This window comes from Macrobrachium rosenbergii, chromosome 31 (genome assembly GCF_040412425.1).
Source record: "Macrobrachium rosenbergii isolate ZJJX-2024 chromosome 31, ASM4041242v1, whole genome shotgun sequence".
NCBI classification, from domain to species: Eukaryota; Metazoa; Arthropoda; class Malacostraca; order Decapoda; family Palaemonidae; genus Macrobrachium; species Macrobrachium rosenbergii.
This window is the reverse complement of record NC_089771.1, coordinates 30704002-30727757: the sequence shown is the minus strand read 5'-3', so window position 1 is coordinate 30727757 and position 23756 is coordinate 30704002. Positions and strand designations below refer to the sequence as shown.

The window sequence follows — 23756 nt, the reverse complement described above, 5'->3', positions numbered from 1 at the left end:
TTAAGTATGCTGGAAATTTAGAATTGCTATTATCTACCTAGAATTATTTGGGATGAATCTTACATACTGTTAAAGTTAGTTTACATCTCTGCTGACAGGCAAGGAGATGTAAGCTAACTTTAACACTGGGTAAATATCCAAATAATACATTTTATTATGAAAATTTATATTTTGTTTGAATTGGCAGAACCTACACCTGAGCCAGCCCCAGAACCTACACCTGAGCCTCCAGCACCAGCTCCAGAACCAGGTGAGCGTAAGCTTTGTTTTCTTCTTCTTCTGCAGAAACTATCGAAAGATTAACTGCCAGACTTTATGTAGTCTCTCTTTTTAGTTCAGAGTTAGAATGACTTTCTTTTGAGATTTTAATTTTACACCACAAACCTACATTTATGGTCTTCAGATGTCCAGGTATACTTGAGTCTTTTGTCTGGCATCCAGGAGAGAGTTGTGGGCTGCTGTAGGTGTAAGGTACACATCAGTTATTTGCCTCACTTTTTCAATCATCTCTGTGCTGTTGACAGCTTGTTAAGGATTTCCAGACTTCTCTGCAGGAGTGCTGAGAGCGTATTCATCATTATTCATTGCTCCACTTGTTTCATCATAATTCCATTACAGTTTTGTAGTTTCCCCTTTGTTTTTAATGGTGGTTATTATTCAGTTAGTTTGCACACCAGAAGGTAGTTTATGTTACTGGGCCTGTTAAACCCAGATAGCTGGCTGCTTGTGAGAATGCCTCTGGTAGGGCATTTTTCTGGGCCTTCATCTTCATGCCATAATCTTCCATGATTACACGTAAGTGATGCACTGTTACTGTATGTATGTACAGTATCGTAATTTTTATTCAGTATTATATGCAATGGACTTGGAGATTAATGAATATGCACATTTATAATAAGGTACAGTGCATAAGAGGGCTTAGTACAGTATATGTGTGTGTGCAGAAGGGGAGCTGTTGTATTGTACTGCAGTCCCAACACCTAACTCTCACCGTTACCCTTTTCCCTCCCCCAACTTCGTCAGCACACAACATTAGTATTAAGCCAGTCATCAGTTGTATGTTATTAAGGAGTTTGCCTGGTTGTACAGAGGTTATTAGAATCTTGTAACAGGGTGCCACTAGCAAGAGTTCTGAAAGACTCAGTGGCTTTGCTGTAGTGGGTCTCTTGAAAGGGTTGCTCGTGCAAATATTTTAAAAAGACTCAGTATGTTGGTTTAAAGTGTACCAACAAAGAAATTACCTAAGTCTAAGAAGTAATGGATGTTGAATTGGAGGTTCAATATAGGTGGTGAGATATTGGCAGGTTATGCATAGAAATGGAATTACTGTAGGTAAGATGAATATTTAAGTGATGCTAAATAACCACAAGTCAAGTTTGATGAATAATCACAGTTTCATTTATATTGTAGTCATATTGTTCCTTAGTTGATAGATGTAACCATAATTTTCCTTTTGACTTAGTTTAAAAAGGCAAAATCCAAGTTAATAGAAAATGTGGATTTTCAATTCCTATTACTTAGAGGTTTTCTTCATTAGCATCTGTTGGTGGCCACACATTAGACTAGCATTTTAGTTAAGGAAATATGAATTCCGAGGAATTTTTAGTGATATTTTGAGGTAAACAGATACTGTTGAGAATAAGTCCTTTCTTGAATTAGGTAGAGTAATAAAGGATGAAGTTTATAAATGCTAGACAGTTCTCAGCTCGCAGAAAGTTAGGTATCATATAAACGTATGCACTGAATTATATGTTGCAGTGTTTAAAAAAAAAAAATGGGGAAAATCTGTTGCTAGTATAGGGACTTTATGAATGAATTATTTTCTTTGTTAAATACAGGCTTCTGGTAATGCAGTATCAGTGATCTGGTTATACTTTTTTTTTTTTTTTATAAATTTATTTAAGTTTTGGCATAGTATGGGCAGGGAAGCCATTATTGCTGTATTGTGTTTTTTCTTCCCTAATGGCAGTTAGTGAGCCTGCACAAGAACCTGAAGCATCACCAGAACCACCAGCCGAACCAGCGGTAGAACCCACGCCTGAGCCAGGTGAGCCAACGATAACTGTTGTAGCACCTTCAGAAAGTAATGTAGGGGAGGAGAGTTTAACAGTTTCTGCTGAGGCAGCTGTTACTGTAGAGGTGTCTGTCTCAGAGCCCACTGTTGCAGAACCTGCACCAGCAGAGCCTGCTGTTGTAGAACCTGCACCAGCAGAGCCTGCTGTAGTGGAACCTGCTGCAGAGCAGACTGTTGTAGAACCTGCTGCAGAGCAGACTGTTGTAGAACCTACTGCAGTAGAGCAGACTGTTGTAGAACCTGCTGCAGAACAGACTCTTGTAGAACCCACTGCAGAGCCTGCTGTTGTTGAAGCTGTTACTGAAGTAGTAGTTGAATCCGTTGCCCCTACTGCTGAGGTATCACCAGCTGTTTAGGTTTCAGCATTCTTTACTTCACTGTCCTTTCAAGTTACTCCAGCCATTTTCACTGTTTTAGACTACTTTGTTTAGCCTTATGTATGCACTGTAATCAGCTGTAGGGGATTTGTAAGAGAGAAGCCATATGTTGTAGGACAGCAGATCTTTAAAATTTCTAATAGGCTGTCTTAAGTCAACGGGTTTTGTCTCTTAATTCTTCTGAAATTGCTGGACTTGGTTGTGGGAAGGAGATAAAGTATATTTGCAGTAGGACATAGCAATACTATTTGTGACATTTTCTTTTCTTGAAAGATTGCAAGTAGTATAGGAGATGGCAAGGAAAATATACAGTATAGAGTTGGGAATTGTATATTTTGTAAATTAATCTTAAACTATATTGTATTTCTTTTACTGTACAAAACTATATTAAAACAACCAGATTGTATTCTTTTAACTGTACAGAATTCCATTAGCACTTTCAGTGACAAATAAACAATATCTTTCTGTCAGTTTTTATTTGAACCTTGAAGGAGGCCATTATCAAAAACTAGATTTTAGAGTAAGACTTACCTGCTCATCCTGCTCAAATTATGAGGATGAGAATATTTACTAAGATGAAACAATTTCACAAAGTTTTGGTATGAATATTTTGGTAATGAGCAGTTGTATTTCTTGACTTTCCACAAATGAAATAGGCCAACATGATTTAGGAAACTGTGTAATTTTTTTTTTATTTTCAAAAACAATTTTGCCCACTGCAGCAATTCATGACTTTCCATCAGTCCCTATCGAATTCGTGCAGTAAAACAAAACGAAACTTAGCTGCTCATGTAATCACGCATAAATACATCAGGAATAAGTTAGGTATAGACCGTCTAGTTTTAGGTTTCACTCTGAAAATTAATCTCGGGAGAAGCCTACAAAGATTTTCCTTGCCAACTCTATCATCTTCACCAGTGGACTGGTGTTGTTTGGTCGGCAGCAGCCATTGAACCTAGTCTTGGCACCGAGCCTGCTTAGTTCAGCTTCAGCCTTGGCACTGTTCCCAAACATCTTTGGCATTTGTATCCCAGCAATACTTGTATGTGTGTCATTTAATAAACTGTTACCTAGTATTTTCAGGTTATTGTTTATTGTGTATTCATATGTGTTCTATCTGTTGAAAGTAGGCAAGTGTCTTTAATTAAGAAACTTTATTTTGACAATCAAGCAACAAGGCATTTTTGTGGATCTCTCTCTCTCTCTCTCTCTCTCTCTCTCTCTCTCTCTCTCTCTCTCTCAAGCACCCATGCACAGGAATTAAGTCACATTTTGTCAAGCATTTGTTTCTCAGTTTGTACAGAAATATTATAATGGGCAGCTTCATGAAGTATTATTAAATTTAGGTGCTCTCTCTCTCTCTCTCTCTCTCTCTCTCTCTCTCTCTCTCTCTCTCTCTCTCTCTCTCTCTCTCTCTCTCTCTGGCTAGTGAATTTACTGTAGTTACAGATAACATTACCATAGCGTTCTTGTTCACTCGTTTATGCAATGAAGACGTGGGCACTTGTTAAAATAAGAATGTTTGACAAGGTCTTCGGTAGGTGTGACAAACGATGATTTTCGTGGTTTGATTGCATCGAGAAATCCTTTTGCGGATGAGAAATTTTCCGAGAGATTTGGTGTCCAAGAACTGGAAAACAGGTTATCTTAAACATGAGATTGTGTGAGCATGTGGTGAGATGAGGAAGAAGCATTTAGGAATATGTGAAAATAGTAAGATGCTGAATAATGTCCAGAAATCATGAGAAATGGCATGGTCAGGAATTGGACCAGTGAACAGAAGATGGAGAGAATTGATTGTGTATAATCCTGTAAAGGAAAAGCTTAAAGCACTGGAGATTTTTTGTTATTTTGCTTGCAAATTTATATTTTGTGGTGCTTTTTCAGCTTCAATGTTTGTTTTTAAATTTAGGATAGCCTTTCATAGGGTATATCATTCAAGACATTTATCTTTTGTTTTCTTTAGATTCAAATAGAATTTTCAAGAAATATGGGATATTACTTTATTGCTTATGATTTGTGTAAAGAATTGAAACAGTTAAGATAGTAATGCTTTGCATTCTGGATGTCGAGTGTATAAGTACTTGAAAAAATTAATGGGGTCGAGAAGTATTTTGTCTGTTTATTGCTGAACTGTAAGGAATGATTTTGTAATAAAAGTATTTTGTCTGTTTATTGCTGAACTGTAAGGAATGATTTTGTAATAAAAGTATATTGGAAAAGACACACTGTAAGTTGTAGAATAGTCACTGGAGCACTGTAGTCAGTGTAATTTTAGTTTATGTCAGGACAAACTATATGTATTCCAGTGTGCAGCTTACATTGTAGGAAAACAATTTTACCTACACTAAATGCATGTGTTTTCTCATGGAAACTGATTTGCAATGCTTCAGTATGAGCTTTTGTAAATTAGTACTCTATTACAAACCAAATGTTTTGTACTAATGCTTAATTAATAGAATAGTATATAATAAAAACTAATGAACCCAGTACATTGGTTTTAGAAGTTAAGCCAGGCTTTCGAAAAGAAAATACCTGTGGTTGATCTTGAGGAAACTCCACCAAGCATAGTCACTGCCAGTTTCCATTCAAGATGGCAAGTGCTGTATTTGGTTCTGAAACAGGATAAGGTGTTGTCAATTCTGTCTCTGCAACAGACTTCAGTGGCCAGAGCAAGTGAAGGTGCTCTTGGTAACTGAGCCTGTTGCCGTTACAGAGGCACCTCTAGAAGTTGAACCTCAACCTGTAGTTGAGTCCAGTCCTGCCACAGCAGAGGAATCAAGTCCAGCCAAAACAGCTCCTGTGGTTGAGCAAGCCCCAGTAGTAGACGTTCCCCTTGAACCCACAACAGAACCAGAACCTGAGCAAGCCCCAGTTGTAGATGTTCCCCTTGAGACACCAACAGAACCAGAACCTGAGCAAGCCCCAGTTGTAGATGCTCCCCTTGAGACACCAACCGAACCTGAACCTGAGCCAGGTAGTGAACGTAGAACTGAAACTTGGGCGATTTCATTTCTGTAGACGTTGAAGGTTTGGTTGCGGATTTTTTCATATCCAAAGATTAACACTTAACTTAGATCTTGCTTGACTTCTAGTTTCTTTTCAGCAAGTAATTTGCTCAAAGTTTGCAGTGCTTGGCATGTACTTTTTGTGGTCTTGTTTTAACTTGCAATGATGAGTATTCCTGCATTATTAACATGTAGTGCTTAGTAGCTGTGCTTTATTTTTCAACTTGAAGCTTTTGTAATTTTTGTGGAGGTGTACGGTTGAAAAGAAATATTGTTTTTATGGCCAACTTGGAACATTATGACAAATTTTGGGATTGCAGTCAATTCCAACTTGAATCTTGTATTTATAATCTTTTCAAGGAGGAAAACTGTTTCCACAGCATTTGCTGTTGTATACAATACAATAATTTTAATGCAGGTTGTTGTGGGAAATTTACTGTGATATTTATGCTGTGATGTTTTTATCAGTAGTAGTAGTAGTAGTAGTAGAGGTATAAGTAATAATAGTAGTTGGTTTCAGTGTTTGGTATCAGCAAAACATTGTACAGTATATAAAATTGTTTGTGTTAAAATGGACAAAGATATGTGACGTTTGTGACAATTTACCTAATTTTGGCCCTGAATATGTTTTGCAATATGCTTACCTCTTCAAGATTGCCCCTTTGCTTTGATAAAACTAATGAATGGATTTTGATAATGTAAAAATAATCATTGGATGACCCCTTCAGGAGACTGGCCTTTTGTGGGCATCAGTGAAGATTCATAATTTTTATTGTTCCTCAAACTAGACGAAATTGCTCATTGATATTTAACCAAAGTTTCATTGAAGGTAGTTGTTACCCAGTGAATATTTATGCTAAATTTCATGAGAATTTATCTATCCAGTTTTAAGATTTCGTAGAAGGGTAGGTACAAACCAACATTCACAAGTGGAAGGAAATACAATACATGTACTTCTATGGCAGAGGTTTATGCTCTCTGGGCGACTCCCAAAATACGAATAGGTTTTGGCACATTTTTTGTAGCTATACTACTGTATGTCCTTGTTCTTTCAGTAATATGGGACCCTCAGTTTTATTAACAATGGGCAGGATGGCTGCATTGAAACGGTTAAACCTTAATGGTTGAATTATATTTGAACTGGCTGTGACTTAGTCTGTTTGTAAATTATAATTAAATGTCAGGATTCTTCAGTACAGGTAGTTTATTTGAAATTTTGGATATGCCAAAGCAATAGTGTTTTATGATTATTTAGTTGGCACAAAACTTTACCTATGTTATAGTAAACTTGTAAATTACATTGTATTAATTAGTATGACAGCTTATGAGCATGCACTGCTTTGGTGGTGGTTATGATTGAAGTAATTATATAAAGTTTTTTATCTGTTCTCTTATGTAATCTTAATACCGTAACTGTATTTCTTTTTAAGTAAATACCTGTTTTTTGTGTAATCTGGTAAAAACTTAACTTTATAGCAAATGGTATTTTGCTTTGTCATAATCTAAATTTTAAAACTGTATTGTGAAATGGAAGCCGAGTGAGGTTTGGAAATGTAGTGTTTACTCTTCATTGGGCAAGATTGGCACTCTTTTCAATCATTATTTAAAATTGTGATTAGGTAATGCTGAATAGCTCCTTAGACCATCAAAATAATTTCCATAATGTTTATTTCTGTTTTAGCAACTTGAATACTTGTTTTTTAATCAATTGATGTTTCTGCCCTCTCACATGTAATGTTGAACTCAGTTCTGATTTGGGTGACTTGAATATATATCCTTTTAATCGTTCATCATTCTCGTCTTCTCTCTTTTTTGTTAATTCTTGTATGAGTAAAATTTTGCATATACTGTGTTTTGCGTTTTGTTTCTGTATATATTGAAGATAAGATGTAGTGGAAGAAATGTGCAATTCTCTCTCTCTCTTTCTCTCTCTCTCAGATAAGTAGTCTGTTTTTATCATTATTATTTAGGAGGATAAATTCCCCTCTTCAAACATAATAGAGAGGAAGGAGTAGGTTAAAAGCAGAAAAAGTGGAAAAGAATAAAAGGATTAAAGATCACAATGTATTGGAAGAACTGGGGGATATGGGTTCTGGAAAGGAAGCCAGGAAGTTGTGGTCTGGAAAGCTGTTAATGGATACCATGGATAATGCGGAGATGAATGCAATATCATATTTTAACTGTGACGAGGGTGTAGCAAGATGACGGGAATTGCTAATTAACTGAGTAAAAAGATGGAGTGGGATGCAAATAGTGGGGTAGACTTTGGAGGTGGTTGAGTATTTGTTGCCTTCCTGACAATACTGTACTGGATTATGAAGCCAGAATTGAAGGGACAAGCAGAAAAAGAATAGCAACACCTTGGAGAAAAAGAGAGGAAAAAAGTGTGGGACTATTGTTAAATAATACTTGTATCATACAAAGCAGCAGTATCTTAAAATTATTGCAGTGAAACAAAATCTTGAAGCAAGAGCAAAAATTAGTGAAGAAGTGAAGACACGGGCACTTCCTAAGAAAATGAATGAGATTCATGCCTGGAGTACATTATGCTGTTATAATAATCTTGCAAATGGGGAAGTTGCAGAGAGAGATGTATTGTTCAGTCTCAAAAGCAGGTTAGGACAGCTCAGGATATGATGAAAATTGGAAAGTGGCAGCACGATGGCTTGGAAGGCCGGATGATGATAAAGAAAGAACATCAAGGATGACCTGGAACAGACAAGGATTCTGCCAGAAAGGGGGACAAGATAGAATAGATTTCAGATAACTTGTCAGATGCCCAACATTTAAAGGGAAGACTGTACCTGCATGAACTGTGGATGATGATGAGTGTGATCTTTGTTTTACATAGTACCTTGCTGTAAAGTACTGTGATGAAATGTGTGGTTATTTTGACGGCTGAATTTTAGTTCTCAGTTTTAATTATGGTGTTTTTTATTTGTAGTATAATCTTACGGTTTTTTCCATTTTTCACCAAGCAGGGGGTCACTTTAAAGTGTGCATTTTACAGCAAATTAAAGACCTTAACTAAAGGTTCTTTGCAGTGCCCTTTCAGTCCCAACTGCGTTGCTTTTTGCTTTGTACTTTTCATGCAATTCCTTTGGTCTCCTTTCACTTTGCCTTCTAACTTCTTCAACTTTACATTGTTCTGTTTTAAACTTTCCTAAGAACAAATCATTTGCAGGAGCCCTATGAGAATTTAGTAGTGGAACTCAGTGGTCTTGTTAAACTACTGTCTAATGGTGTTGATAATTTCCATTCTCCTTTTCCCAGGTTTTTAGAATATCAGAATGGTTTTATCTTTCTGGAGCATATTGTATATATATATATAATTTAAATTTGTTTTAAAAATCTATTTTTTATTTTTGTTATGCTAGACTCTAGGGCAAACTTTTCGGTTGGTGACTTTTGTCATACTGCACTGCTGTAGAATTTTTCTCTTTTTCTTCTTCTTCTTTTACATATAATCCCACAGGAGGCAGGTCCATTCCTTTCTTCCTGGTTAACTCCTAGCCCTTTTTTTTCTCTCCTGATATTTTGTAGTTTTTCAAATGTGGGCCAAATGAGGGAATTTGGTTGCCAGTCCCATTGACCTCTGCATTAGATCAGATTTAACATTATTAATACCTATGGTGTTTTGGACTGCATTTATAACATAGCGTATGGTAGCCTAAAGACTATTGGGGAACCTCAAAATTTGGTTGCTCATAAAGGCCTGGAGAACTAGTGCCTAAAAACTAATGGGGAACCTCAAAATCTGGTTGCTCATAAGGCCTGAGAACCAGTCGAATGGATGAATAAAAGAACCGCATGCACTCTCTACTGTAATTACTTCTGTGTTGTTTTGGAATTCTTTTAATATACTTCCCTCAGTGGTGCACTGATATATATCCTTGGGTTTGAATAGCCACTGGCAAATTATACAATTTAAGAGTAGAATACTTCTGGCAAATGTATTGTGTCATGCATTGGTGTAGATTGCAGTGTAATTTTTGTGTTTTGCATGCCTAATTGTTTTTGTTCACTTATGCCCTGCTTTATATTGTTTAGACACTCGTATTTTGTGTGTATTTTACCCTGTGCTGTATGTTAAATCCGTGAACCAGAAATTCATTGTAATGTGTTTTGTACATCTGCTTTGTATGTGTTGTACATAGTAAGTGTTGTATTCTAATACAGAGTAAAGGGAAATGCATCCTAATTATGGAGACCTTAATCGAATAACTCAGTTGTAGTCCTGGGCATGCAAGTCAAAAATGTGGGCTCCCTTCCCACAATGGGGTATCAAAAACTAATGCTGTATTTATATTGAATTAATGATCATTTCTTTTGCCAAATGTAAAATTGAAAAAAAATAAGTTTTCCTGTTTTTCTTTTTGTATCTGAACATTTAAGCTACATTTTCTTGTGTAATACCGATTGGTTTTCATTGTATAAGCCAATTTGTCGTATTTCTTTTCCTTTTCTTCAAAAATGGTCAGAAAAATTAATTTTCAAAATTATTTTTATTTCAGTTGCTGCTGTTAAACCTTCCATTCCTGAGCATGTTCCATATTTGATCATTGGGGCTGGTACATCATCTGTCGCTGCATTTAGGGCCATTAAGGCACGAGATGCCAAAGCCAAGGTCTGTTTAGCGATTTTAAGGACGTAGTTGTTAGGTAACTTTGCTAAGAGTTGCCAAGAGTAGTTGAAATTGGAACGCTAAATCATCCCAGTTAAATTTGCATCAGCATTTAAGTAAAAAATGCAATATATCGCCAAATTGAATGTAGTTTTGGTTTATGCTCTGAGAGATAATTGCCCAGTTAAACTGCTGTACAGTGTTACCAACATTACTGTTTGAATAGTTACAGGAACTCTGATATATTTATAGTTTGTAACTTTAAATTCAATGAGTTCCTCTGGAAGGGGTAGAGTAATTAGCTGTAAATGTTTGCATGGCTACCTGAATTTCTAATTTGTAGTTCAAAAGTTTTGTCAACCATTTTTCCCCAGTGGATGTAAGTTATTCCCAGTTTAATTCACTCAGTGTTTCATTATCTTATAAGGGAAGAAGCATATTTTATGTAGTAATGCCTGAACACACTTTTGCATTACTAGATAAAGTGTTTGTTTTCCCTTGTATGATAGAGAGAGCGTTTTTATGTTAATTTATGATATTGACTGCTAGGAAAAATGAAATATATTAAGATGCTAATTTATTTTGCAAAACCACAGCATTAATAATTTACTACTTAATTATACCAGGGGATTAAAGTCATTCTACTGTGTTATTGTATCTCCTCTGAGCTGCTTAATTTATCAAGTGTTGTAATAATGTTTGTAAAATGATGCTTCAGCAAGTTTACTCATTCTGATGAAGCGCATTGTAAATTGAGTGTTCTTTTTAACAGATACTTGTTGTGTCTGGAGAGGGTGAGAGCCCCTACATGAGACCACCACTGAGTAAAGAACTGTGGTATTCTGATGACCCGGAGACACCTTCCAAGCTCCGTTTCAAGCAGTGGAATGGCAAAGAGAGAAGGTGAGAGTGCTTTTGAATAGTTTGCCGATACAAAGTGAAGTAAAATAGTAGAAATACAAATGTAAATAAAGGTATGAATGAATATGAATTGCTTCGTTGTCGGGAAATCAACTTTGTTGTTTGCATTTTTGAAGTTCTTGAAAGTTAAGTACACTTCAACTGGTTATAAAATGACATTCATGCCTGTAGATTTCACTAAACCATACAGATTCTTGTTATATGAAATGAAGTAATATAATGCGTTGAATCACAACCTCATTAATCACCCGAGGAGGTTATTCAATGTATTTTGAGAGAGAACGACCTTTCAGAGGTAGATCCTACAACTGTTGCCACCCCTTGCAGAACCCTTACCACTACCCTTTACCAAAGGAAGTGGGCAAAATTCCTTGCTGGGTGTGATGAATTAGGTTCTCATCCATTTAAAGCCTCTGTTACCAGTTTAGCCAAATTCTTCGTTTACTTTGGGAATGTTAAGAAGATGGCTAGCTCAGCAGTCTTTAAGTTAAGACTTGACCTTGGTGCTGCCCAGCCTCCCCAGCTCACCTTGTGAGTCCCTGTTACCTCTTCCTCTTTGGATGTGACCCATAAGACTGTTCTTGGTTGGCCTTGCCTTCTCTGAGCACTTCAGTGGTCTTCATGTTCTTGCGGTGGGATTTTTCCTTTTCCCTGGAGTTTGTAGCCAAGATACAGTCTTTTAGTAAATATGATTTGTTCTTGGAATCTTTTGCCACTGCTGCACCTATCTAAGGATAACCGTTCTCGCCCCCATGTAGAGCCGTCAGGACCTATCTTCAAGGGACTGAATCTTTTTTGCCCTGCTTGAATGTTCCTTCACACAGGTCACCCTAATTTTCAGTATGTCAGAGAATTCAGCCTTGTATTGGCTTTGACAGTTTACTCCCTAGATGTGCTTAGAGGGTTCACAAGAGGATATCTTGAAACTCAAGATGAAGATGCTGGAAGTTGGCATTGTCCTCTTCATTGTTCTGTATAACTTGGAGTTCTCTGTTAACCTTAAAGCAGGTTCGTTGCATTGTGAAAACATGTTTGCTAGATTCTACTTAGTTGATGTATACAAAAATCTCAATAAGAAGAGATTATATCATATCCATGGTTCTGTTATGTCTGGGGGTATGCGTTACCCTTTTGTACCTTCCATTAAACCTCATTTGCTTAGTGAGTGTGCTACTTTGGGATTGTCTTATATGGCAGATCTATTATTTACAGGAACACTAATGATTTAGTCCAGTGGTAACTGTAACTCATGTTTTTTGGTGGTCAGCTTACTTAGCCTTCCTGTTCAGGGTTACTCTTAAGAATTTTTGGTTATTCTTTCCAGTCAGTTTTTGGGAATTTTGTTTTTGGTATTTACTATTCGATTGTAGTTTCATTGGGGAAAAATAATGTTGGGTTTTAGGGCTTGTTTGTTGTTTTATCAGTTACCATAAATTTACTAGTTGTATATTCTTTGGCTTGTCATTGTATTTGATATCCATGTTTTCTTAATTCCCAGCATCTTCTTCGAACACGAAGAGTATTATACCCCAGTTGCAGAGCTAGCTACAAGGGAAAATGGAGGCATTTCCATACTCAAAGGCCGAAAAGTTGTCAAGCTTGACATTCACAAGAAGCGCGCTTTCATGGACGATGGGACTGAAGTATCTTATGACAAGTGCCTTATTGCTACAGGTGAGCTTGACTCTTTTGAGGAGGTGGTAATGAAATTTTTATTTTCAAGTTATTGCAAACAGGGTGGAAATATCAGTTGCTTTTAAAGGTCAGCCACCTGAAAAAGCAACTGATATTTCAAGCTTTAAAGGCCACCAAAGCCATTAGCAGTTCTGTATGTCTTGCAAATGTCTTAATTCTAGTCTGTTTTTATGTGTACAAGTAAATAGGAAGAAACAAAGAATGCACTCAGTGATTTTGAAAGCGCTTTGGTTTTGTAGGTGAAGAATTTGCCAGTTTTTCAATTGTTATTTTTTTTTTAAGTTACTTCGAAAGGTAGAAAATCATGAAATCCAATTGTATGGGTTAGAGTGGTAAAAAATTGTAATTTCAGCTCATTTTAGCATAGTAGACATCAGAGATTGGTTAACATAGGTAAAGAATGGTTTACAGCTAAATCTATGTTGCAATCATATTGATGAATGATTTGAGAAGGAAATAGGAAAAGATGAGATTGTTTTGTATGAGTAATTTTATATACAGTGCTGAACTTGGTTTGGAAATTATCTTTTTCAAAACAATTATTCCTTTTTCATTCAGTTTAATGTTGAGGAATTGGGCTTCCCATACTTTGCTTTTAAACTTATAATGATAGTTCACATATCCCATGCAAATATACAATTGGAATACTGTGTTCTTTGCTTAGTGTGATGGTTGAAGTTTAATCACTTAAATATTGAGGATTAACAGTTCTGTAAATTGGCGTAGTTCTTGTAAGGATACATTTAAGGATGTATTTTCTCACTCGGAGTTAAGGATGTATTTTCTCACTCGGAGAAAAGTGAGATTCAACAGTTTTTTTATGCAAATGATCCTGTTTGCTAATGTTTCAAATCACAGTGCTTAAAACAAAATCTGTACTCGGAAGTATAAGGGGTTGAATATAAATAGCATGCTAAATAACAACTAGGAATAAATTTTGTAACAGGTAAGAGCTGAATCATCTGTAGTCTACAGTATCTAAGTTCTGTTGGAGGAAAAATGAGTACCATCTTAAATACTGACAATTAAAATCTACTCCACATTTTGTGCTTTATATAGGTAGCCATGTGTTTTACATAAAGTTTATTTTTACCTGTCATCTTGGAATGTTTTATGAATGTTGTATATTGTTGTTGTAATCATTTGCAGGGGGCAGTCCAAAATCACTACCAGTCTTGGAGAGAGCTGAAGATGATGTCAAAAAGCACGTTACACTGTTTCGTACCGTTGCCGATTACAAGAGTTTGCATGAAGTCGTCAAGGAAGGAAAACATGTTACGATTGTTGGTGGAGGTTTCCTAGGATCTGAACTTGCTTGCGCTTTAGGACACATGGGTAAGAACAAATTTGCCTTTACTTCACTGAAAATCATTTTGCTTTATGAGTGCTGCTTTTTCTTGAGCTGTGTGGACAGTTGGCAAAACTAGCAAAGTTACAGTAGGTGGCAGTGTGAAGACACTGTATCTGGATACATATTGATGATGTTGGCAATTACATGTCATTGTTTATGCAGTTGTTTGGTGCCGTTTAAAATGTTTTCCGGTAAATAACTTACGGATTTATAAGTCGTATAAGACAGATACTGTATGAAATATATATTTTCAAAGGGAAGATATGTAGTTGTATTTTTTTTTACTTTTAGATTTTTGAGTAATAGAATATAGTGATCATAATGTGCAGTATTACCTTTTAATGAAAAGCTTTTTCTCTCCCACAGCCAAGAACTGCAAAGGCTCTGTAACACAGATCTTCCCTGAATCAGGGAATATGGGTAAAATTCTACCTGAATACCTGTCCACTTGGACCACTCAGAAAGTCCAGTCTGAGGGAGTGAATATTGTAACAAATTCCTACGTCAAAAGTGCAAAACTGGCCACAGAGGATGGGGAAGGTCTCACATTGAATTCTGCAAGAGGTGATTTTTTCATACAAACAGTTCGGTGGAAATTTAATACAGATGCATGAAGATTCTTTACAATTGCAAGAAATTTCATATTCGTTGTCAGGAACACATATGTATTGGTTATTTGAAATTAATCAGCGAATGACTTTTCAGGTTGTTACGGATCATGTCATTGTAGCAGTTGGTTTGGAACCAAATGTAGATCTAGCAGTATCGTCAGGTCTCGAGACTGATGAAACTCATGGTGGTTTGTGGTTAATGTAGAATTAGAAGTCAGCCTAAATCTGTGGTGGTGAATTATATAATTTTTTAAAGTATATAATTCTTTTGGGTACGTGCAAGTGCCGTGGTTTTATAAAATAATTTTCAATAATAGGTTGTCTGTCTTTTATGCAACCAAATCCTTGTCACACCAACTTGTACTGTTCAAGATTAGTGGCAGGGTGGGAGTTTGTCTTATAAAAAAAAAAACTTTTATTCTTGCATAAGTAACTAAGGTTATGAAAAATATTTTATTTGGAGTAATCATCCTACATTATTTTGGGTTGGGGCAATAAACAGGAAATCAGAAAAGATCTTTTGCTCTACTGCAACTTTTGTTTATTAGTAATGGCCTTCATTCCTTATACTTTAACTGCCTTTTGAGAGCTTTGTTGTCATCATACTAAGCAGGTTATATATTAGGATGAAATACATGAACAGTCAAAGAAGTGATGGAATACTTTACTGAGGGATTTCTTTGTATTTTCCTTCACTGATACAATGTATGTAATATTTTGGTCTGCTGAAAGTATTGAAATATATTATTTTCATTTTTTAGGCTGGCGATGCAGCCTGCTTTTACGACATCAAGTTGGGTCGCCGACGTGTTGAACATCACGACCATGCCATTGTATCAGGGAGACTGGCAGGAGAAAACATGACTGGTGCAGGTGATTAAGAACAATGGAGATTTTTGTGTCACATTATTTCTCTGATAGGATTTTAAAAGCAGTTCTCATAACTTCTGAAACTGTTTAAATCTGGAAAATGTGATAATGTCGTAATACATTTTCATTTTCTCCTAACAGGAAAACCTTACTGGCATCAGAGTATGTTTTGGTCTGATCTTGGGCCAGATGTTGGATACGAGGCAATTGGTATTGTTGACTCATCCCTACCAACTGTTGGAGTTTTCGCAAAAGCGACTGCCAAAGATACCCCCAAGGCTGTTGTTGAAGAGACCGGAGAAGGACTAAGATCAGAAACAGAACAGGTGTGGTGCTTTTGATTGTTTCTGTACCCTTTTACAAAGTATGTGAAGTAGCCATATTTTTTTTTTTTTTTGTATCAAGCATATCATTGTCTAATATGGTATATCTTATCCCGTTCCATCAACTATGGTTGAAAATAATCAAACTAATTTTATTTCATGTGCTATACAGTACTCCTTCCTCTATGTAGTACTCAGGTGTTCACCTGAAAATCCTGAATGCATTTATTATAGAGGGATGAGAACCCATTAAGCACACAATTTATAAAAGCCATGTGTGGGAAATAACAAGACCTGAGGTCACTTAGTATCCTGTTAGAGAATTATTTTTCAAGTTCTCTTTCTCAAGTTTTGATCTTCCTTTATGCCCTTGCAGTCTCACGAAGCCCACTGTAGGAGTCCGTTGAACATTTTGTTCTCCTGGTCAGCATTTTTTAGAACTACCTGAAATAACACACTGACACCAGTGTTTATATTTAGTATGCCTACACCAGTGCAAAGTACAACACAGTCTGGAATGTATATAATACCTAAAGGTGCACGCTAGGCAGTTTTTACAAATATAACAAAACTGAGATATGTGCATTATCATGTAACACAGCAGAACCCTTTTCATTATTTATCAAATAAACGTATTAGAACTATTTTCTTTTGCTTTTCAAGTCTTGATTCTATGTGGAGATATTCAGTTCTCCAAACATTACATAATATAATTAAATATTCATGGATTCTAGTCAGTGGTCATGAATAATTTCTCAACTAATTGGACTTTGCCAGCAAGTGTGGATGAACTCTAGTATGTACAGACTGGAAAATGGGGTCCTTCAAACTGCCCACCTTGGCAATTAATAATGTTAAAAAACAGCTTCCTGATTTAGTTAAAATTCTCTACATTTTGCACTGTCAAACTGACAAACCCTTAATTTGGCTATCACTAAAGTTGGCACAGGGGCTTTTCTCAGTTGGATTTCATTTCTATCGAAGCAAATGCAGGTATCTTTTATAAAAATGCCAGAGGAAAACAAAACTATTAAATGAAAGTAATATATACTTGTTAAACACTTGAAATATTAAATATGAAAGTAGTGAAACCAGACATAAAGTAAGGTCAAGGAAATCAAGGGAATGACCACTGTAGTAAGATGATGTTTTGTTGGTATGAAACCAAAAAAAAAAGTCATACTTTATGAATTGTGTCACATTGAGTAGTTGGTACATTATTTAGTCTGGGCTTTCCTTAGCTATTAATTTCTTTTCATTGCTGTTTTAAGAACATTGGAACATTATTATTTCTTGTATTTTCAATATTTTAGTTTTCATTACATTTTAATTGATTAACATGTTCATGAGAGGGAAATAAGCACACACACAATTGTTTTGAATATACCATGAAATTATTTTTAAACTGCTTTGGGCACCAACTCAGACGATTAAAAAAAAAAAGCAACACCTGCCCAGGAGTTCGGTAAGAGAACAGTGGTTGTGTACATAGTGGCCATTGGAAGACTTGTAAATGTTTGTTAGGATTGATATTCTGTAGTTTTACTGCTGAAATTTCATTTTGTCAAGAACTAAACAATAATTTGATATAGTAATGTGATATTTATATTTAAGTATTTTATTTATAGATGGCAGCCGACACTTCCCTAGCACATTCAAGTGCACCTCATGTACCCGTCAAGGGTGAGGACTATGGTAAAGGCGTCATATTCTATCTCAGAGATAACATCGTAGTTGGAATTGTCTTATGGAATGTGTTCAATCGAATGCCAATTGCCAGAAAGGTAAGTCCTCGTAGAATTTGGAAAACAGATTGATATTGATTTCTTAGTAATATTGTTCAAAGGAAACTGGGGGATTTTTACTTATGTATCTTATTGCTGGTAAAATGATTATTTGTAATATATCAAAAGAGTGTTTTAGGAGCCACCTGCAATAACAAGAGACTGATAAAACCAAGCCCACTGTTACTGAACGATTTTCTCCTTTATCACTGCGATCAGACAATATCAGTCAGTTGCAGATAAATTAGCTACCAGTGTCACACCACAGAATTGAAAATGCAACCTAGTTACATCACACCAAAGAAGCCCCTCCACAGAAAACCCTTAAAATTCCCACAATAATGATGATGTGAATGGTTCCGTCACCCATCATTCCCTTTACTTTATATTTAACCTTGTACAGTATTAATACTCTTTCTTTTCTTTTCTGTTCATTTGTAACTTTCATTCCTTTTAGTTATTAATTATTTACTCCTTTTTTTCCCCTTCTATGTAGAGTGAGTTCCTCGATGTGTTTTGTGTAATAAGGTTCACAAAATAGGGTTTTTCATTGGTTAATGCTTTCTTCCTTTCCATGCTTTACTTCCCATATTGAGTTTCATTTTGTCTTTTATGAATATTCCAGTTGATAAGGAAGTGGACCAATAGGGTAAAATAGTTAGTTATATACCCAGTGTTGGTACTTGAAAGTTTACCCAAATTTTGCTTAAGTAAATCCATGTGAAAATTGAGTGTTATCTTAAGGTTACATTGAATTATTGATAATTTTTGTATTATCAATAATATTGATATTGTTATAGATATACAAGTTACAATTGCTATTACCTAATCCAGGTTACTTTATTTACATATTTGTGTAATGAAATGATTGTATAATGGAACAGTACTAGGATATTGTTGTTATAGTATAATACACACACCTTTAATACAGTATAATACACATATCTAGATGTTAGAGTACTAAATGCTTGTGTTACCGGCTCACATAATTGTCCTTGCAAGTAACACGTTTGACCATGACAAGTTGTGATAAGTTGACGAATGAAAGTAACGTGACTTCTTACATGTATGATGCAAATGGTCTAAATGTTAGATCCGAGTAGACGGAAATATTAAACTGCCTTGTAACTAGGAATTGGCTTTAGGTCATTGTAAAGCTGTAGCCACTTGTGCAAATTATGCAAGAAATACTTTCGATACATTTTCTAGCCTTGAAGTGTGAAAACATCTGCACTACAGCAACCATTTTTTCTGAAATCTTTTCAGGTAATCAAGGAAGGGAAGAGTTATGATGACTTGAGTGAAGTAGCCAAACTCTTCAGTTTGCACTCCGAGTAATTACCAAGCTGAAAGCATGTTGTTCAAGTCATTCACAATGTGTACATACAAGTTTCTAGCGCTCAAGTTCCATGTTACGTGATGAAAGAGGTGCCATGTGCTGAGAGTACTTAACAAGAAAAAGTTCTTATTTCTACTTTGCTGTGTACTTGGTTTGAGGGTGCTGGCATCTTTTATTTTTTAAGATGTAAAAATGGTATTTATGGGAATTGTTTCACTAGCATTGGGCCAATAGTTTTGTGGAAGGTCCTCATGAGCTATATTTTAAAAAGGTGATTTTTTTTTTTTTTTTTTTTATAGAATTCTGGCTATAAAAGATATGACGCCTTTTACTTTTACGTCGGAAGTTTTGAGGTTTCTCTGGATGCCAAAATTTATTTTTGTAATCTTGAGTTAGCTTTACATGAACAGCAAAACTGTTTATCACTGGAGTTCCATTAGTTTCTGTATTTTTAGAGGCATATGAATTTTATAATCAGAGTTCTGAAAGTAATACAACTCAAAATAGGTTCCATTAGTTGGTGGTCATAGCCTGCCTGCCTCTTTAATCCCTTTTCCTTCCCGTGCAGACGAGTGAACGCTTAATTGCCTTTTCTCAGGTCGAATGATTTGAAATGAGTAATGGGAGATTTTCCCCCCCCATTTTAATTTAAACAACTTTGCTGATGTTGAGGTTTCATGTATTACTGTATGTTTGTATGGTGCAGAATATGTGTTTTCAGTATAATACTGTTTTGCTGTATGTAGGACTTATTCACTGATAATTTGTCATTTGATTGCACTAAAGCTAAGATTACACAAAGTTTGGTATTCATATAGATGCAAGACAATTTCAGTTATATTTTTTTCTTGGCCTTTTATATCTTTATGTTCCTTTGCTTTGCATTTTTTGTATTTTTTAAATGCACAGCAGTTTTGGCATTCTACATTCTTTGACCATTTTTTTGGCTATGATGATGCTGAATTTGTGCATTTAATTGACCCATCATGTTAACAAAGCTCTTGGGGAATTCAGAAGTTTATAGGACTTGACATTTCAACCTTGTAATTAGCTCATGACCACAAACTGAAAAGTTTACAAGGGATGAGAGAGAAATGGTTGATGCTTTTAACAGCCTTTCAGATTTCAATACATGCTTATAGTTTAGTTAAGTTCTGAAATGTTGGGTATCTATTGTTGCACTTCTGAAAGGTTCTCCTTGAGTTTGCAGAGCTAAGTTTATCCCAAAGATGATATAGGTTGAGGAGAAAGTAACACTGACATTGTCTTGTGGAATTGTTGATCAAGGGATTTTATTGCCAGAATATGTTCCTGCAATATCCTCTGGTTGAACTTGATTCTTTTTTTTTTAGAAATGTAGAATTCAAGCACTATTTTCAATTTTAGGAAGTTTGAATTTTAAAGAAACTGATTGCGTTGTTTGAAATTCTCAAAAAAAGTCAAAGTGGTTATGTAAGCATTTTTTTTTTTTTTTTTTTTAAAGCATGCTTTTGGGGTAGACTTACTAAATTGTTTGTATTATACTGTGACTCATAATATACAGTTCACTACATCGTTTCCAGATGCATGCATGGAGATAGGGATACTGACATTAAACAATATGTGAAAATCTAGGGGGACAAGGTGTCAGTTTTTATTTGTGCATTTTGAAGGAGAAATTTACATCATCTTTGTGCCTGTCTGAATGACACCAGACTTTACATTTCCATTTATGCAAAGATTATGGTTATCTTGCTACCAATTTATGCTGTGCCAAAAGTTATCCCAGTTCTGTTTATGCAGCACTTGAACCCCCCTCTTGTGTCAGTTTTGTAGACTTTTGTTGTAAAACACAGGCACAGCGTTTGTGAATCAAATAAGGTAGCTGTAAGCTATTCAGGTTTGCTGATGTCACGTACGTTGTGATGGAAAACTTCTAAGAATGATGCATTTTCCTACAGTATCTTCATTCACTTATCCATGAGCCAATTAATGTTTGTATTAGTACATGTTGATCATCAAGAAGCCATATTGTATATTCATCGTCATTTTGTAGTAGCATGTAATTGGCTCATCCTAATTCAAATTTCCCATGCTTATTTCATAGAATAAATGAGTTGTATAAAAGACTGGGCATGAGGATTTTCTGCACACTGTGTACATATGTGGCATTACATAATAGGTTGTTAGAATAAACTATTTTAATATATTTCGAAGCTGTTATTTCCGGAAGTTAAGTCTGCTATTTCTTTTGAAAACTGGTATTCAAAGATGGTTCACGTCTTTGCTATGAAAGGTTCCCAGGGAGATCAGATAAAATATTTGAGATGGCAGCAAGTCATAAACTATGCAAATAAAGGTCCTTATTTATTTATATATACCAAAGGCAGAGTAGTGCCCTGAAGAAATTATAGTAGTTACTGTGAGAGCAGGTTTGCTTGTAATGAAACTTGCTTTGATAACTCACCACTTATAGCAATTGTGTTGCTGTTGGATCAATTATTTCATACTGCACCTCATGAATCACAAATTCTTTACTATGGGTTAGCTAAACAAAGTAGCAATGCATTATAAATGCCTTTCTGTAGCGGTACTGATGTTTGTTCCTGCATAAATACAGATTGTGCCATGTAGGAGTATCCTTCTCCGTCCTTCTCCATGAGCTGGAAAACATTGTTAACATCTGTCCTGTACTGTGCCTTGGAGGACACCCAAACTAACCAATTCCTCGGGTATACTAACAAGTGAATACGTTTCAATTGGGCCCAAGCTGACTCCAAGGTGAATATCTAGGTAAACATATGAGAGGCCATTGCCTGTACAAAGCATAACATCTGAACTGGATTACAGTCCATTTCTAAACAAAGCTGAGGTACTTCTAAGAATCCTGATGAATGGGTGCTTGGAAGTATGCATGCTCTAGGGCTATCAAAGCATAAACTCATCCCTCTGATGAATACAGTACTGAATGTGCTGTCTCTATCTTGAAGCAAGTCTACAACACACTCTTACCATCCTCCATGAAACTTCATGAAAGAGACAACTGTAAAACCCTGGAAACTTGATGACTTCCATGATGCTGTTCTCTCCCTCCGTTGACAGCACCAGGGACTTCTATGAGTCTGAAGGATAAGGTCGGAACAGCATTGTGTGTTTGACAGGGGCGCTCCAAGACTATTATGAACACAAATGAGCATGATAATATATATAAAAAGCAGTCGAAGCCTACCTGCAGGCTGGAGATATGACCTCAGGAGTCATCAGGACCCACTGAGGCACGATTAAAATTTACCCAGGCAAGGAGGATGTTGCTGCAGCACTGTTTCCTTGCTCATTTCTGATATCTTGACAAACCAGATTAGCCTCTTGTCAGAAAAGGCATACAAAATGCAGCAGAAGCATAATTGGAATGGTGTTTGGCCTTTTGCCCCTGCTGCCCACATACTCGTAAACTCTTTAACCACCTAGCTAGCAGACAGAGGAGGAATAAGTGCCCACACCACCACTTCCTGAATATTCCAAGATTCACCAATCTGTTGTCTGCCAGACTAAAAAGAGCTAGACTTACATGACATTCTATATGGAGCCTTTGTTTTACCTCAATTAATTACCATGTGTCTCTTTTGGTATAAACCATATGAGGCAGTGATATTTGTGGGTTTTGGAGGAGGGTCACTTATTATATGCTTAAGGGTTCTTTTCTGAAAATAAATTTTATATAAGTTCATTTCTTCACAACCCCATCAAAGATATAAATGCTTGAAGTGCTATTAGGCTGGAATTGAGATGCTGCATGCCGTAGAGTGTTTTTTGTTATGTCTAGGATCCAGTGGAGCACTGAGGGATTGTTAAGATAAGTCAGGAACCAGTTCTGGTAACAATGGTGTTCACACAGTACAATTATGGTAACAATGGTGTTCACATAGTACAAGACCCACAGTGTGTCAAGCAAGGAGCTTGTAGCAGGTAGGTCTCCAGAGAAGAAGTGCTGCACAGTCCTTCACCAAAATAAAGGTTAAGGCACTGACCTCCTATTTAATTGATGTTTGTAGTATGCGGCCTGAATATTGTAATATAGAACGTCTAAACTGGAAATACATACGTTTCTTTCCTTGATTAGATTCATCATTTATTTGATTTATTTTTACATGATTAAGATGTTGATCAACTTACATTTGATATACTTGGTGGTCTGTTTAAACTATTATTGATAATAATAATGGCCACTGACCATAGAGCTCAATGTTATGATGGAAGGGCCGTTGAAATCACACTGTATCTGCTTTTACTTTGATCTATCTGTGTCTCTCCTTTTAAGAAACCAACACAGCTTTTGCAACTATGTAGGGTGGTGACAGTAAGCTGTACAGCTTTTGCAACTATGTAGGTTGGTAACAGTAAGCTTGTTGAAGGCCTTAAACCACTATCGTGTCATGAGTCCTGGTTGTCATATAGCAAGTTTGTTGACTGCCCTCTCTAAAATTTGTAATATGCCCTTTCTCATTAAAAAGTGTCAATAAATTGCCGTATTCTCCTGGCAGCTCTCATCACCTGACCTTGTAATTCTGTTTTGCAGCACTGCTTTGCTCTCCTAAATATACTTATAGTGACACTGACAGTGTGAGGCTTAAAGTACTAACCCTGGAAGTGTACAAATCTTGACATCACCATGAATGAAAACTGATGACGAGTCACGATAAGACAGAGAGGAATCCCCAACTTTTAAAACAAGTGGTAAAGGTGGACTGGAGTTGCCATGTACCTGCACAAAAATTCTAAATTGTGTTTAAATGTGACAGA

The 23756-nt window shown here is 36.0% G+C and overlaps 1 protein-coding gene across 1 annotated transcript in view; it reads left to right on the top strand.

Moving 5' to 3' along the window:
* The window catches only part of AIF (Apoptosis inducing factor), a 33486-nt gene extending 12321 nt beyond the window's left edge, over positions 1-21165 (top strand). Inside the window, 15 exon segments of the mRNA XM_067132222.1 lie at positions 188-250; positions 1970-2428; positions 4339-4345; positions 5109-5428; positions 9974-10086; positions 10856-10986; positions 12503-12678; positions 13849-14034; positions 14417-14614; positions 14754-14852; positions 14855-14874; positions 15423-15534; positions 15673-15857; positions 17483-17638; positions 18905-21165. Coding sequence (XP_066988323.1) covers positions 188-250; positions 1970-2428; positions 4339-4345; positions 5109-5428; positions 9974-10086; positions 10856-10986; positions 12503-12678; positions 13849-14034; positions 14417-14614; positions 14754-14852; positions 14855-14874; positions 15423-15534; positions 15673-15857; positions 17483-17638; positions 18905-18976 — 2297 coding nt within the window. The 3' untranslated portion in view covers positions 18977-21165.
* The last annotated feature ends 2591 nt before the right edge of the window (positions 21166-23756 follow it).